At 31.6% G+C, this 18,152-nt stretch overlaps 1 protein-coding gene across 1 annotated transcript; it reads right to left on the bottom strand.

Annotated features, from left to right (window-relative positions):
* Positions 1 to 1,611: 1,611 nt before the first annotated feature.
* LOC136970700 (17-beta-hydroxysteroid dehydrogenase type 3-like) lies at positions 1,612 to 16,700 on the bottom strand. Its single transcript, XM_067265167.1, has 3 exons — positions 16,310 to 16,700; positions 15,862 to 16,254; positions 1,612 to 1,997 (listed from the first exon to the last, which is right to left on the bottom strand). The coding sequence occupies exons 1-3, from the start codon at positions 16,698 to 16,700 to the stop codon at positions 1,612 to 1,614; spliced, it is 1,170 nt and encodes a 389-aa protein (XP_067121268.1).
* Positions 16,701 to 18,152: the final 1,452 nt, after the last annotated feature.

Below are 18,152 nucleotides of genomic sequence, written 5' to 3'. Positions count from 1 at the left end.
CATTTATTAGTTCTGCGTTTCCGCAGAACTAATAAATGAGGTCCCTACTTGAGCGAATTTTGTCTTCAAATATTAATATTAAACTGTGGTGTTTGAATCGGAGTCGGATGGTTTAACACAGGAGTTATTAAGCTTTAAAGTTGTTGAACTAAATCGTGCTCCATACACAATCTAACATCGTGCATACAGAAAAGACCTCGAATGTTTTTGCACTTCTCTACGTTTCGAGGTTTCCCGAGTCCAAAAAATAAAAATCTGCAGAAGTTATTATCTTACTCATCGTCGTTCTTTTTCTTTGTTATAAACCTATACTGTATAACAACCGTAGAAGTAATAATGACGACAATTCTGATTACTTTTTTTAAAAATACAAAATAATACAATTTTATTAAACATTAAAATTGACCCGTCTACTTAATATATAAATTCATATTGACTTTTTTTATGATATCAATGGTATGTGCAAATAAAAACAGTAAATACATTCTTACACAGACAGATTAGTTTAATAAAAACTAATTTCATTCATAATATATGCGTATATTAAATAATATATATGTATACAGATATATTAAACTAAGTCAAGAATAACAAATACTGTATAACATTTAGACTGGTAAAAAAAAGGTTGCTTATTTGCCATGTTAATTAATTAATTATTTTCCATCTCTATTGTAAACTGAATTACTTCTTTAAAAAAAAGAATCGCTTCTATTAAGTCAGCATTCGTGGAAGCTCTTAAATCAGATTTAATGATTTTAAGAGTGGAAAATAAACGCTCTACTGAAACTTGGGCTAGTGGCAATGCCGTGACGGTCAATGCTGTATCTTGGATAATGTCTGGATAGTGCAGTATCGCCGTTTTAACATCGAAATTTGAAGAACGGTTAATGCTATTTACTTTTTTCACTGCATTGTAAAAATCATCTCTAAATTTTGTGACATTTCCTTTTCTGTCTGTACTCATATTAGAAGTCAACCGAGGACGTTTTATTTTGTCTTGTTCGTCGAGATATTTTTCAAATTCTTCTTCAGAATCACAGGAGGTCTTCGATGAAAATAGTAATTCATGTATCAATATTTGAGTAGTGTCATCAGCTGTCGCTTGTTCTTCGATTTTCAGACATTTTATTCGTATGGCTAATTGAAACAGAGCATTTTTAGCTCTGTTTTCCTGTTCTTGTGTTAGTAAGCATCGAACCATTGGGTCAACATAGATGCCAGCTAACAGAATGACATTGTCTAGTAGGTGATTTTCTCTGAACACCATTGCGTTTTTGATTCGATTGGCTATGTTACTGTCACTTTTAAAGTAGCGGAAAATAAGACTCTTCCGCTTCTTATAAAACAATCCAGAAGTCATGTCTACTGCTTGAAACTTTTTTGTCACGAAATATGAATGAAAAAGCAAATTTTTAAGTTCTTCTACTTCCTTGCATTCAGCTTCGGTTATTGTCACGTTCGGATTGGCCATATCTATGAGAACAGATTTCAGTTCAACAAATCGTTCAATCATCAAGTACGTACTACTTCCATCTAGTTGTTCGATCTAAAATTGCCCCTTTTCCGCTCTCCGCTTAATTATTTCATTTATTTTTGGCGTTCTAGCGGCTAATACAAGGTTTCGTACATTTTCAATAATACTTTTTGCAAGTTCTTCTTTGAAGGCATCACGAATTGCCAATTGCAATGTATAAGCTGCACACCGCATATGATAGATATTTTAAAAAGCCCAAAAGCAGCATCGTCAAAGTCGTCTAAAGAATTATTAATACAGCCATCATCCGATTTATTAATATCATCTACTGCCTCCATAGAATTTATTCTTTCGACAGTACTTGCCATATTATATTGTGTCACAATTGCTACAATTTGTTCTATTTCAATATTGAATTCCTCCAAAATATCCAGAACTAGTTTTTTAATACTCTTGCTCGTGTGTTGGGATTTAGTGTCTTTTATTGCCAACGTGCGTATGACGGCATCCTTTTGATTATCTATAAATCGAACATTAATAGCTAAGTAATTTATTCGGTGGCGTGTACAGGCATCTATTTTCAGAAAAATAAGTTTTTCGTGTAAGAGATTCTTCAGTATAGTTTTCTCTTTGTTAGCATCCTCCAGTACTAGAATCCGAACACTGCTTCTTTATAATGATACTCCAAGTTTATCGGCCATTTCTCCGTTCAGTCTAATAAAATCTGAACGGGAAAAAAAGTGAGAGGCACAGAATTTTTATAAACCATTTCACTAATGCAGCTATTATTATTAAATTTTTTAGCGGTCATAGACACAGTAACTTTATTACTTGTAAAATAATTACTTATGGTCGTCACTTTTCTTTCTTCTGGTAATTTACAGCTATCACTTCTCTTACTTCTGCTGTTCTTTGTCGGTGATGATCTTTAGGAAATTAGGATCATGGCGTTGTACATGTCGTTTCATGTTTGGTACTCTACTTGGCGCATTAGTTCCTTTTCCCGAGTAAGCAGAAAGCTTCTAGACACAAATTTCACTATCATCATCTTTCACATGACATACGAAAAATAATTTGTCCTCACTTATTGTGAAATATCCATAAACTGAATTTTTTTTTGAGTCCTGATTCATCGTAGAGAAGGTTTGTGTTCACTTTTTATTTCGTTAAAAAAATATTTAAATATCGGATATATTTGTTCAATATATATAAATAAGGATGTTTGTTTGTTCATTCACTTCTAGACCGTTCGACCGATTGGCCTGCAACACGCAGTTACGTTATCATACTGTACCTCTAACATTATCTAAGATATTGTCGTAATATCATCCCAAAATATTGATTTAATTTTTATATGTTAATTAATTTCAGCTTTTACCCGATTTGGTTTGGTATTGTTTAATATTTCAGAACGGATAATAAAGAAATTAAACGAATTCGACGCCGAATTTTTCTCTTTTATTTGACATTTTTTGGGGTCCAAACGTGTAAATTTGCGAAAATACTCCGAGGTCAAATTTGACACGATTCCAATACTTTTCCGTTTTATATACATAAGAAGAGGGGAAAGTAAAAAGGAGTCGGAGTCGGAAGGATTTCTGACGACTCCAACTAAAACACCAAAACTCCACGACTCCGACTCCACAGACCTGGAAAAAGCCAGAAATTTTCCGAGTAATAGTTTGTACTAGATACGTCGGACCTCCTCTCTCACCATCCTGTTAGCCCATTGCTTGCTGGACGAATCCACCATGATGGGCATGAAAAAAGAGCTTGTAGAGTGGAAACAATTTGAAAAAGCCCACAAATGTAAGCAAGTATGTGCAAATTTTCTTTATTTTACTGTACAATTTATTTTTAAGTGATCTGTTGACTGCTTATTTACTAATTATACTTATACAATTATTAGTTTTTAATATATAGTTTTAAATTTTAAACTTTTAATTTTATTTTTCGATATTTCTCTTTTTAAATTTGTACTCAAATACAAGTGTTTAGTATAAAAACTAACAGCTAAAGCTGTGCTTTATTTTTTATTTTTCTAAATCCTGTATTCTTAGTATTTGATGTTAAATAAAAGTAACAAAGTTGTATTTATTTATTAATATAGACAATTTTAGTACACGACAATTTAAAATATAACAACAAATTTTTTACTTGTATACAACATTACAGAAATACAGTGCGTGAATATGTCTAAAAGTATATTAAGACGTGTACGCTGCAGTTATATTGAAATTTTAATTGTAATTTTTATTATGTTTTATTAATTTTTATTTACGTTTACAAAGCATTTTAAAAAATATTAATAATTTTTCAGTATGTAAAATATATTCAAATTTCGATTTAGCGCGGCCAATTGTTCGCCACTGCACTCTCGTTAAATTGAATGTGGCAGTAAACTAAAGTAGACAATAAGAATAGACGAGATGAGAGTATGTTGTTATGTTACAATCATTTCAAATTCTATTGTTTTGCATGGACGTAGGTCTGGTGATGAGAGATAAATAAATCCGTTTTTCACATACCAACGTAGAAATTACGAGAGTCTGTAATAGTCTTTGCGGCACACTATTTTGTGGATATTTACACATTATATAATTATTTTAGGATATTTATCCTAAAATAATTATATAATGTGAAGTTGCCGAATTGTGATTCAAAGTCAAGACAGAAAAGAAGTGGAGATTCATATGTGGGTGTGACGAATAATGAGACAGACTCGACAGTTACAAAAATATTCATTCCGATTTGTTGATACAAACGGGTTTATAGAAACTCAGTGATATGGGTGTTCACGCAAGCGATAAGCGGATGGATTTAGAAGAGAGTCTCGAGAGAAGAGAATATTTCGGAAAGAGAAAGGACCTTTAGTCATCTCGATCTCCCAGCGGCGACGTTGTCAACTTCCAAAGAGAAAGTGATATCGATCCGGGGAGAGAGTCGATGGTGACAGAACAAATAAAGATCTGGCACTAAGAAAAACTAATAGACAAGCTTCCGCATCCTTGAAATTCGGAATTATTATTTTCTGTTTCTGATTGCCCATTCCGATTGGTCGCTTTTCCTCGTTTTTGCGGTCAGTCACTCGTTACTACGTGTAACGAGATCTCAACTTAGATCGCGGGATGGGTTAAAATCGACATTTAATTCGGAGATAGTTGATCTCGGGACTTACGTTATTCTTTTGTCATATTTCTGGAAAAAATAGTTTTTTCCCTTCATCATTATTTTTTTTTAATTTTTTTGTAGGAAAAAATATATAAAATATTAAAGTATTTAGTGGGGCTTCGGGACATTTCCGGAGCTTCACAATAATAAAAATATCATAACACTCAAAAAAACTTTGATATTCTGACATATTACCTTCATCTACTCAATTCTTCAATTTTATGTATTAAAAAAAAAACAGAATAAAAAATAGTAATGACATCTACACACGAGTTTGAGAGATCGATTTGTTTCCAATAACAATGTGGTGAAGTGAGTGTAGTAACCGCTCATTACTTGTTAAGTCCGAATAAAGAATTTTCTTTTAAAAAGTACTCGTTATTCTAGGACAACGAAAGGAGAATAAACCAATAAATGTTGAATCCCGTTTACAGCTACACATCTGTAATAAACCGTAAGACTTAACAATTTAAAAAAATAGCAAAAACTAGTTTCGGTTTGGTTTTATGTCTCATTTGAGAATTTATTGATTTAAGGAATACAAGAGATACTTTCTTTATTCTTACCGCTCTAGGCAAAAAGTGAATAATCTTTTGCGTAATCATTTCAAATCGGTTTAAACCCTCACATGGTCGAGGACCAAATAGAAGTAACTTATTTATGCTTATCAAGTTCTATGCATTGTAACTTTGAAGATTAACATATAAAAGATAGCAGAGGATTCAAACAGAGCCTTAAAATAGACTTCCCAAACAGAAAGCAGAACTACAGACACACTTCAACGAATTTCAAGTGTTTCAATGTGGTTTACATATAGTTTTACCTATAACAAAATCTGTTGTACTGTACAGTACATAATTATAATTGTCAAATGTAATATTAATTGCTCATTAATTTTCAAAAATCATAATAACTGATTACATTTTGTTACTTTTAGTGTTCTAATGTTAATTAATATAACATATATTACTTTATAGGGGCCGCCCATAAAGTACGTAAGGTATTTTGGGGTGGGTGGAGGTCAGGATTTCTTACGATTACTTACTCAGGGGTACGGGAGTAATAGATCTCGTCTTACGTAATATCGTTATTTTTATTTTTTGATCTCGTTGAGTGGTGGAGTTTTGAATTTGGCTTCAATGTGGCGGTTTCTATTAAGAACTCTCGTTGTACTAACGCCATCTCGTGTGACGTGTTATATAATAATAACGCTAGCAGAATCACGCACTAGACATTTTTTTTTTATCATGAGAGAAAGGCCGTGTAGTGGTTTTTCTCTCTTTTTTTATCTTAGAATAAGTGCACCACTCCTATGGGTGTATAACACTAAGAATACATAAACCAAAATACACGATACAAAGTAAACATAAAGAAAGTACATATTAATTAACTGATTAATACTTATATATTTTGTACCCTTATATATTTTCGGGTTTCATTAAAAAATTATTTTGTTAAAATCTTTCTATAAAATTATGTTTAAATATTACGTAAGATAGGGAATAGGAGGGAAACCAAAGAAAATGTTACGGTTTCTTACACAAAGGTGGGTGGGTGGGTGGGGGTCTAGAATGGCCGAAATCGCCCTTACGTAATTTATGGACGCCACATATGGAAAGTTTCAAATTTTTAATTTTCACAAAAAATAATGTTGGTAAAAATTTCATCGTAGCATTATCTCTCCAGAAAAACAATACACTGTATATTATTATTATTATTTTAAATTAATTTTCTTTTAGCTTAAGAATTTAAATAAATATTAATCATCAAATAATAAATTATTTAAAAATAAATTTAAAAAATTCATTTAAAATATAATATCAATAGAAAATGATTATTTTTAACACTAGATGGCAGTGCTAATTTCGTATTTCAAATGATGGACCAGAACTTCATACAATCCGAAGTGCTGTATTATTATTATAAATATTTATTTATTTTTTAATTTTTTAATTATTTTTAGAATTGCGATACCAACGATTTTTATAAATCACTTCTCGAGTTTTCAATGATTCTTCTAAATTAAATTATTTCGATTTTTCTCAGTGCTGTATTATATACGCGATTTTAACGATGACATAGATAATAGTCTATCAGATTTGTTTTTAAATTTTATAAATTATCTATTCCCATTACATAAGAATTATTTTGTACCGAAACAAACAATACATACCAAAAAACTTCAACTACAGTATTAATAACTAAGAAACTTTTATTGTAAAATTAAAAAATAATCAATAAAAGTATCTATAATTACGTAAAGTATAAGGTAACAATGTTTAAAACTACAAACATTTATAATATCAAGAAAAATATCAAAATAAGTGAAGTAACATTGATAGAAGATAGGCTTTCCTGGACAGTAAAGCACAAAAAGTTCACAGATGTTTCTTAAAAACTCGAAACTGGCGGCTTACTATAAAATACATGCCAACTAACACTTAGAATGTGTAGAAAACAGGCAAAAGTATACGATCGCGAAAGTTGCTTCCATCTGTGAGATATAGTTTTCAAGATAATTGAAATGTAAAATAAGTGTGACTAAAGAGTTTTGAGATGACCTTCAAATGGCACTATAGTGAACTTCGGAACAGGAGGAAATTAGGCAGTGGCGCGTTATCCTATAGTCAAAAAGGGCACGTGCCTGAAGCCCCAGCAACAAGGACCCTCAAACCAATTTTTCATAAGAAAATATTTAGCCAACAAATTTTTCTCGAAAAAAACTGTCTGAAGTCAGCATTTTAAATGGGACCGTTTTAATTCAAATATTTCTGGGCCCCATGAAGCTATAACATCTATTAATTTAGATATAGCTATTAATCGTAATCATCTCGTTATAATTTTCAATATTTATTTTATATTGTCTACCAATGTTAAATTCTATTCCGCTTTGATTTCCAAATTGCTTCAATTTTACGAAAGAATCGTCACTCGTCATAAATTTTATCGTCAAAATGTCGAAATTTTTTTGTCGACGTATTTATATTTAATTTAGGCATCGGTCGTTCTCGTTTAATAATGTTTTCTTTTTCATTATATGGTCTTGAACCAAAACCTTTTTAAAATAAATTTTTGAATCACTAGCCACGATATAAGGGCTAAAATTAAAATTATCAGAAAAACTTACTTGGTAAAACAAAATGCGTTATGAATATACATGCCTAGTACAAAAAATTCTTCAATTGTACGAATATACTTTTAAAGAAACTTATAATTAAATATAACTTTGTGAAGAAACATACAAAAAATAACAAAATATTCTTTACTTTTTAAATCTTAAAACAATTTACTTGGTGAAATAGCTCCCTACGAGTGGCTAATGAATGGAATCAGAGACGGTTCAGGTAGGTGTGTGCGTGCCGAATCCCGAGGGTGCCGATACCTTTCAATGTCAAATGTCTCTTTTGTTGCATCCTAGTATATATCAAAAGATGCGACAGGGTTGTTGTAGATTTTAAACGTTTCTCACCATAGATGTAAAAATCTAAATATGTTAAACTTAACAGATTGTCCGTCGTTCGTTTTCTAACTAATTCGTTTTAGGACCGAGTGTTCACGGAAATTTCCAAAATTTACAACTTTTCGGTCACTCTCATTGAACTGGAAAAATTTCTGTCTTTATTACATCTAATATTATGAAAAGATCAGACCCCACTGCACTCGGCAAGAGATTAATTCGGTTAAGCTTCTGTTTAAGTAAAATTTTGGCTCTTTCATCGGGGTTTTATTTATGTTTCTAATTCCCTAATCATTTAATTATTTAACTACTACTTAAGTAGAAATAAGTTGAAACCGGTTACTTTGTACTCGAATATCTGTAGTCTTGGGAAAGAAGTGGAAAGAAATTTTTATGACAACCGATACATACATACATCGTAAATTTAAGGAAAATAAATTCTAGAGCTTTTTTGTACCTCGTACGTCTCATTTATTAAATTTGGTTGTAAATGATGCTGCCAAAGTAACAGTTAATTTTTTAACACTACTAGAATTGTACACGTTTTTTTGCATCCCCTTACAGATGGGACATACTAAATCGTAATATCACCGGTTTAACATTGAAATCCGTAAGTAATATAAGATGGGAGAGCAGAATAAACGCAGAATAAATATATCAAATATTTTAATGGATTTTTTTAAAACTCCTGTCAACTATACAGAACTATCATAAAAACATGCCAGTAAATTCCTATCGGTTGGGTTAAGTTATACATCTAGTCTAGGGTGGGCAACCTTTTTTATAATATGGGCCAGAATAAATTTTACGTTATTCCCGCGGGCCGTAGTAGTTAATTGACGCCTTCTTGCGACTTGTAATTTTTTTAGTCTGCAAATATGAAATAAATAAATAAAAAGTTAATTACTACATTTATTTCTCTTATCGTTTTCGAAAATTACAAAGAATTGGAAAAATAACTATTAATTAGTTATTTTTCCAATTTAATAATCTATTAAAGATCTCGCGGGCCGGATAGAAATTTTTCGCGAGCCGTAGCTGGCCCGCGAGCCGGGGGTTGCCCGCCGTTGATCCAGTCTGCTCGTGATTCACATAATCAGGCGAAGGTGGCCGAATATCTAGCAGGCGGCTAACAGCCCACAGCCCACAGCCCACAACCGCTCCGGGATATAAAGTCGGACTCTTTACGCGTGTGTTGCTTCTACCAGCTAAACCGGGTGAGGTTGGTGCACTGTAAACCGCATGTGCTAATGCCTATATAATCTGGCTGATTAGAAACTGACCCGGTTTCGACATTCCTTCCGCCACTGAATTATTCGAATATACAATAGCAATCTTATCGTTTTTTTTTCACATGTAGTATAGAAATTTGTAAAAGATACATAATGCAGTTATAATAAAATATTAATATTTATTAATTCAAAGTACGTTAAAATATGAAAATTTATATTTTATAAAATACAAGGGAAGGCCATTGGAAGGTGGAAGCGGCGCTTCCATCGCTTCCAATGACGGCACGCCACTGTTAAAAATAGGTGTTAAGATCTCACCTAATTTTAATCATTTTGTTTTATTTCTTTTAGGATATACAATGTTTTTTTCCCAGTTTTTATATTTTACAGTTTAATTGTATTTTATTACACTGTCTCCTTTTATAATTTACAGAATACACAAGCTTTTATATATTAACTATTAATTTTTATTATTTTAATAGAATTTTACCATACTTCCCCTTTTATAACGAAGAGTTGCCACTTTTAAAACCATAAAGCCTTGTGTGTTTCTACGAGATTTATTCTCAAACAATCTTATGCACACTGGTAATTCGGTCGTGGGTTCGCGCCTCGCTATAACGGGCTGGCCACGTGCAATTTTCCTGGTTTTCTGCATGTTTCTAACACCTACATAGGGGCCAATTGCTCTTAAAAGACCTCCAAGAATGCATTTCCCCTAGGAAGATCGCTCAAGTTTTGCGTTTTAAAACATTACGACAAGATAATGTCCTCCTACATGTGCAATACATAATTTTACATGTTTATGTTGTTATAATTTAATCAATAAAGCATCATAATTTCTATTATAAGAGATATATAAATTAATATAAGCTACTATTTCTCGATTTAACTATGTTTATCAGTGTCCAACAAACCTGGAAAACCGAGAAATGTCAGGTAATTTCGTATTAAACCTGGAAAACGAAAAAAAAGTTATTATTATTGTAGAACATATAATGGAAAAGGTAATGACAGAATTGATTTGAATGGACGCTCCGTTGTGTCACGTGACAAGCACAATGATTCAAGATTGTCATGCATGCTGATTACAAATTTAAGTATAATAATTACTTATTTTTACTTCTATAATACAAAAAACAACAAAACTTTGAATTATGTGACTTTAAATTCTTTTATGAAGAAAGAGTAGCTTTTTTCTAATCGTAAATAGCTTATTTATAAGCACCGTCCTGCAGGTTCATTGAATAGCAATTGGAAACCTCAGATAACAGCAGAGTTACCATCTGAACCAATGAGCTAGAATATACTACATAGAGTGACTGCCGTGACCACGGTTACAGCTCTCTTGGTGGCAACGACGGGTACCATCGACGAGTTAAATATTCTAGTTCTTCGCACTTCATACCACACAAATGTAACGCTCCTTGACTAAAAGAAAAATGGCGGACGTGTATTCAATTTTCTTCCAACATGGCGTTACTTCAACTTCTCTATATAGTATATTCTAACTTGTTGATCTGTACGATAATTATCATATTTGTAGGATTACTTCAGGTGCTGTACGATGTACGATAATGTTCGTACGGTAAAGAAATTTTGTACGAGAATTTCAGAAATACGCTTTACTCCAAAAATAACCCTTAAATATTTAAAAAATCCAAATCGCAATCACCATTTTTGTACGCATCGCCTTCTCTTTTATATTTTGTGCTTTTTTTTTTCTTCGCTAAAAGGCTACTAAATTTTCGGAAATTTTTGCTGAAATACTACTGTATATTCTGCATTATAAGGAGTGCCCTTTACGTACTTTTTCAGACTGTTGACTGCTATACATTTAGACCGACGAATAAAATACTTAAATTAGTGTGCGAACGAAATTTGTACGAGTAAATGTTCTGTCGAAATGCCATTATGCTTCTTTTTGTACAAAATAAAGGTACTCCATTAGCACATTTTATTACAGAGTAGTTTCCGTCTAGTGAGTCGTCTAGAACTGAAAGTATTTTTACATAGAATTTCTTAAAGAAGAGAGTCGTGTCACTCGAGGTGTAGACTAGAAATTTTAAACGGTCACAAAAATTTGGAAAATCTAAGGTTTATTCATATGAAACAACTATATAAAGACAGGAATGTGTTACACATTTATTTAATGCTTGAGATGTTGAAATTATATTCAAAAAACGTAAATTTTAGATTACGCCAATTCAGAAGTCTGTTTTGCACTATATATTATAAGGTACATGGTAAAAAACACGCTAAAAGTTCGAAAAATTTTATTGTAGAATAAAGTCTAAATATTGTTTTTTTGTATGAAAGGGTCGCGGATAAAACGTTTAAGAGATTCTGACATAGGGAAATCTAGTTTATATTTCTATAAAGAGTTACAATTTTTTTGTTGACTCAGATATATTAATAAATTAAATTAAATTAAATATTTTTGAGTTTATCTTTAAATTCTTTAATCCGACCACAGAAGTAACAGCAATAATGGTTTAGAAGAATAAACTATGTATACTAAACCATATATAACCATATATAATAAACTAAATATACCTACCACCAGAGGGCGGGAAGCAGTTAGAAATGGAATAAGGACAGTATGTGTGAGAAGAATTCTTTGTGGTTTTAATAGAAAGGTGTCAGATCCTCCAATAAAAGACTGACACTGGATTGTTTTTAACTGTGAATTTTTACCTACGTTTACCTTGTTTTAAAAAGTTTATTCTTCTAAACCATTATTGCTGTTATTTCTGTAATCGGATTTAAAGAGATTTAAAGATAGACTCAAAAATATTTTATTCTTTGTGAATAGTCTAAACTTCAAAATTCTATAAAGAGATTGTGTAAGTGTAACAAATCGAGATGGGTGTACGATAATTTCAAAAGGCAAATAATTTTCTCCCATAGGGTTTGCAACCCTGGATAGCAGTTAGTTTCTATCAGACGTCCGATTGCGACTGGTTTCAAAATGTCCGAGTAAGCGGTATGTATAATCAGTCTACACAAAAATGTTTGCAATGTACACTGATTGCACAGTTTAGAACCGGTTCACTATTTCAACTGTCACTTTATCGATTATCACTATTTTCGCAAAATGTCAACAAGTCTTTTTTGAAAAGATGTTGTTACCGTATTTATCCAATTTTAATGCTCATCATTCTTGACCTTTTGAAAACTGAGAAGGGAAGTGCGAATTAGAACCGAAGTATAAATGAGAAGCTCGTAAGTGAAATGTATTGACAGTATCGTTTCCAATACGTTAAACTTGTTAACTGTATTTCTTTGTAAAAAGGGCTGGCAGAATTACAATTTAATAAAAAGTAAAAAGACATTACAGATGGATACTAGTCCAATCTTCACTGCTTGCCATGTCCAATCACCAGGAACAACTATTTCCATTGCAGAGACAACCTTTCTTTAGAGGCTATGCCTCCGCACAAATATGCAAAACAGTTTAAAATGTCCACAGGTGACAATCCCAAATAGTTGTTTCTGGTGATTGGACAGGCGAGCAGTGAAGATTGGACTAGTATCCATCTGGAATGTTTTTGTACTTTTTATTAAATTGTTAACTGTAACTTGAACAGATTTCACTATGATTTTACGTCATTCGAGTGTCGCCTAAGTATCGAAATTTTGTTGATTATAATTGTTGAAATTTACGTTAACAAGTTTAACATGCTATTATTTTTACCGTTAAAGATAGATTTCGTAAGCCCAATGACAAAGTGAATAAAATCACAGAATGCCCGTAGTTAGCCGTGGGTTCCCGCCTAGCCAACGGACTCACCACGTAGTTTTCTGGGTTTTCTTCGCATTAATAACTTTTTATTGGATATCATCTCCAGAGGCATCCCCCTCGAAAGATGGCCCACGTGTCGCGTTGCCGAAACCAAACCAAACTTCGATGTTCATATAAACAAATAACGTTTTTTTCGAATGAAAACAGACTTTGACGAATTAGATTTTAAATTAATTACTTTTTCTCAACTATTTTAGTGATCTATCGCTATTTCTCACTTTTTCTGCCTTTATGAACATCGTGGTATTTTCGACGCCAAATTGCCACGTGTTAACCCGCATCTTTAATTAATGTTTAACAATTTAAATATCGTCATTTCCTCTGGCCGTTACACTTTGAAAATTTCAAGTTATTTAATTTTCGAGGCTAGAGTAGTGTTCTTTGGTTATCGGTAACCGCGGGTACCCGTTTAAAACTTGCGTGTATAATGTAAAATCGTAAATGTGCAAAATAACTTTAAAATTTCATTAGTAAATATTTTTCTTATAATTTATTGTTTAGTGATTTTTAGTTAAACGTTTTCTTCTATCGAATTATCATTTTGAATTTTTTAACAATCAAATCGCAAACAAATCTTTTTCATTAGTTAAATAAGTCTTTGTAGAATTGAGGAATTATTAAAACTATTAAGACAATCATTACAAATATTTGCAAGTTATTAAATTAATTAATAAGTTTTCTCAATAAGTTAAACGTTCAATTAATCCGTTATAAAAGTATAAATTTTTAAAATAAATTTTACAAATTTTATAAAATATTAATAAACCGAAAAAGAATTTAATCAATTTAATATTATTTAAATTACATGTTATGTAATAAATGATCTTTGTGTTTATGCTTCTCGTTTCTGCTAAAAAGGACACGACTAAATTTGCTTTAACTAACAGTCACCATACTAGTTCTCGTCTCGCCTTTTCTCACGAGAGTTATGAGACACATTTATTAATAATTTACCAGTGGTTACAGTTGCAGAAAATGTATAAAACTAGATAAAATTAAATTATTGAGCATTCAAACAGTAATAAATTTACAAAACATAAATGTGAAAAAATAACAAAAAAAACACAATATCCGCGGGGTGGCGACATCCATCACCGCACCATCCATTACAATTATTTTAATTTTTTTAAACTTTCTACACACAAGTAGGTGCACAGGCAGACACTAAACTTTTCTACATCGCTCAGATTGCGGTTCAATAAAAAAAATTGAACAGCCTTACAACTTTCAGTTTATTTGGTAACACTAAATAAATTGAAAACTGTTTTTAATTTCTGCATTATTTTCAGTCACTTACGGAAAACGAAAGTTTTTATTTTTTAAAACCTGGAAATCTCAATGATATTGAACATCAGAAATTGTGGACAAACTGTTTATTATATCTTCAACGTCTCGGTTGAGTTTATAAGTGTTGTAATCAATACATTTCTCGTTTTCTACATAGAAATTTATAGGCTTAAACTGTAATAATAACTTATAACAAAAAATCTAAAAATTGTTTAAATTTCATTATTCTTATTCAATAAAGTAAAAGACTTTAAAAAAAATTAGTTTAATTGATTTATTTCATTTACCGCAATTCATGTAACAATTCTATTGACAACTAACACATGAGACAGGCGTTACTCGGGCAAGAAATAGCAACAGCAAATATTAAGATTATCGAATTATTTTGTATTTATAACCCTTCCATTATATTATTGTATTTCATTTATATTTACAAAGGGTATCTTACGTAAGAATTTATCATATCAAGTGCCCAAACTAACGCGTTTTAAAAGTCTTTTAAATTGTTTACGGTAGAAGAAAAAACAATGTTAAAATGTGTTAGAATAGGCGCTCGATGTGATAAACTCTAACGTAACATAAGCTTTATACTTATATAGCCGATCTTATCCGATTTCTCTGGATGCGAGAATTAGTTCCCATCTTCCGAGACTAATTAGAAAGTCTTTAGATGAGGTCTAGAAATATGTTGTATTTTCCGCAAAAACGCGAAAAACTGCCACTAAAAATAGTACAGTGGAAGCCAAGTTTTTCAGGGTAATCCTCTCTTTCCCGCATCGAGAACTTCGAGAAACCCTTCTTAGTTTACATTTTCGTGATGTACCCTCTCTGTGTACCAAATTTCAACTTTTAACTCACAACGGTTTTGCGGGCCCAGCAGTGACCAAGCGTTCTTCGTTTGCTGAATCTGTGATTCGGTCGTGGATTGCGCCTCACTCGGACGGGTGGCCACGTTGAGTTTTCCGGGTTTCTCCACGTCTGTAAAGCCTAGATAGAGCCAGTTTCCCTAAAATGACCTTCGGGAAGGCACCCCCGTAGGCAGGTCGCCAAGTGTTACGTGCCATAACTTAAAAATAAACATAACGTTTTGGCTCTGCGCTTATATTACTATTATTATCATCAACTTTTCTCGATTATATTATAACAATCGAGGATAATTTGTATGTTTTTTAAATAACAATTAAGAAAATCTATTCAATATTATCATTAATTCTGACTTTATACACTATAAACTATCAAAGCTTCGACCACAATTAAAATTTAAATGATAAAATATTCTATAAAAATTGATTAGGAATAATTTGTTTAATTATTACATTAATATTTTATGATGACTTTTTAAACGAAGATGTAACTTTAAACACAACAACATCCATGAAAATATTGACAATTTTAAAGACAGCATACAAAACAATGTCACAAAGCCAATTACCGCATGTATGATCCGTAAGATTGATTGTTCTTACGGCACTTCTGACGAATTTATCTCTGTCGATCGACATCATTTTAATCAAATCGAAATATTTAAAATTTTTAGTACGTTCTTCAATCATTCTAGTCCGAATGGCAAAAGGAGTAACAGATTGAAAACTCACATTTTTCCATTTATATTCGTAAGACAATGCTCGAGTGAAACGATCGGAAAACGCTTTACACGCCGAATACACGCTAAAAAATGGCAAAGGTATTACGGAGGCCATTGACGAAACAGTAACGATGGCGGCTCTTCTTCTAGATAACATCGAAGGTAAAAACAATCGAGTCATGTGAACCACCGCTTTGATGTGCAATTGTAACATTAAATTCACATTTCTGTCGCTCTCGTCTAGTAATAAGACACGGAAAGTCACCCACAACACCGGCACAGTTGATTAAAATGCCAACATCCGTATTCTTCAGACTGTTGATGACGTGTTCGTAGGCATTATCGTGGCTGAGATCGGCGTGAATATAGCGACATTCTACTCCGTATTGTGTTGTAATTTCTTCGGCGGCAATTCCCATGCAATTCTGAGCCTGCAATTCGTTGCTTACGATTACAATGTTTAAACCTCGTTCTGCCAGTTCGTTAGCGTAGCCTCTTCCTATTCCCGAACTTCCTCCCGTGACGACGGCCCACGGTCCGAATTCCTTCAAATCCGAAGTGCATAGAGAGAAGAGATGTATCCTTAGCACGTTGACAAACTTCCATATTAACGTCGAGATAAAGAGAATTGTACAGAATATACCAAAATAAGCCAAAATGCAACTTTGTTCTATGGCTTCGAACATGGTTTAGTCTTTCTGATGTATCGGAACAGACTTTGATCCGTTTCCATGTTTAGTAACTGATCTGTGATATATAATTTTCTATCGAGTTTATTCGTGTGTCGAAGATAAATATTAAAGATCGCAGACTTGATTATTATTAACTTTAACAAAAATATTTATTAATGCTATCATATTGAGTATAGGAAGTTTAAAGTTCAATTTAAAGCTATAATTTCTATAATTTAAAATAATATGCATTTCGGGCTTAACGCCGCTCTTCAGTCCTACTTTATTAAATACGTCGGCAAAAAATTATGTAAGAATGTATTAAATTATATTTAACATCTACTAAATAAAGATGGGAATAAAGCCAAGTGTTTAATTAAAACTCAACTTTGGGTTCATAGTCCAACCATTTAACATACGCTTACAAAAGTTTTCTCAAAAATATAATTATCTAAAAAATATCATAGCGACAGCAGGATAACTATTTATTAAAACCTTTGAATAAAATAAGTAAAACAGAAAAAAGTTATAAAATTAATATTAATAAAAAGTAAATAAATAAATGCAGTAAAAATATTAAAATAGTAAGACAATATACCTGTAGAAATAAAATTATTATTATTTTTAAATCGTATAAACCCATGGGTTAGTCAGTTATAAACAAAAGTTTTACTCTTATATCTTTTCGTAATTGCACAGTTTTCTTGTTCTGTCAACAACTGGAACTTTCGTCAGTATTATCTTTAAAATTCTCTGATCAAAAATAATTTTTCAGACAATAACATTATCAACCAAAATAAATAATAGAACCATAAATACGTGTAATTTTCAGTGTTAATGTTAATTGTAATTACTGTATATCAATTAATGACTTTTTCCTAACTCTTTACGATTACAATTAAATTAAATATCATTAAAACTTAAAAACTAATTTAAAGAAGAAAAAAGTCAACAGAAGTTCTTTAACGTTATTCTAAATAATCATAAAACAAAAATTAAAATAATTTCGAAGGAGAATCAAATTTTCTCTCAAATTCGTTTGTACATTTATTACTAATTTCAATAGTTCAAGGTCTTAAAGTTTTAATCTTCTCGATACCCGTTCTTTCGACGTTCTAAACGTAAATTTATCATTAGGAAAATTTTTATAAAATTAAAAACCTAATTTACAGAGATTAAGAAAATTAATAAAAAAAAACAAAAAAATTGTTGAAAACAACAAAGTCGGTTTATATTTTACCCAGTTAATTGTATTGTAAAAAATACACGAAAAATAATTTTCAATCTTGTTGAGGAGAAAATTCTTTAAACTTTAAAACGTTGTAAAAGTTATAAATTAATCCACAAAAAAGTCATCTTCGAGAGAAGGCAACTCCGAGAACACTTCGGCTACCAAAATCGATTACAAGAAATATCCGTAAAGAAGTTTGAAAAACAGAAGAATCGACAATTAAATCTGTTGTTAGG

This window comes from Centruroides vittatus, unplaced genomic scaffold, assembly GCF_030686945.1.
Source record: "Centruroides vittatus isolate TY-2023 unplaced genomic scaffold, ASM3068694v2 contig_2104, whole genome shotgun sequence".
Classification (NCBI taxonomy): Eukaryota; Metazoa; Arthropoda; class Arachnida; order Scorpiones; family Buthidae; genus Centruroides; species Centruroides vittatus.
This window is presented reverse-complemented; position numbering and strand designations above follow the sequence as displayed.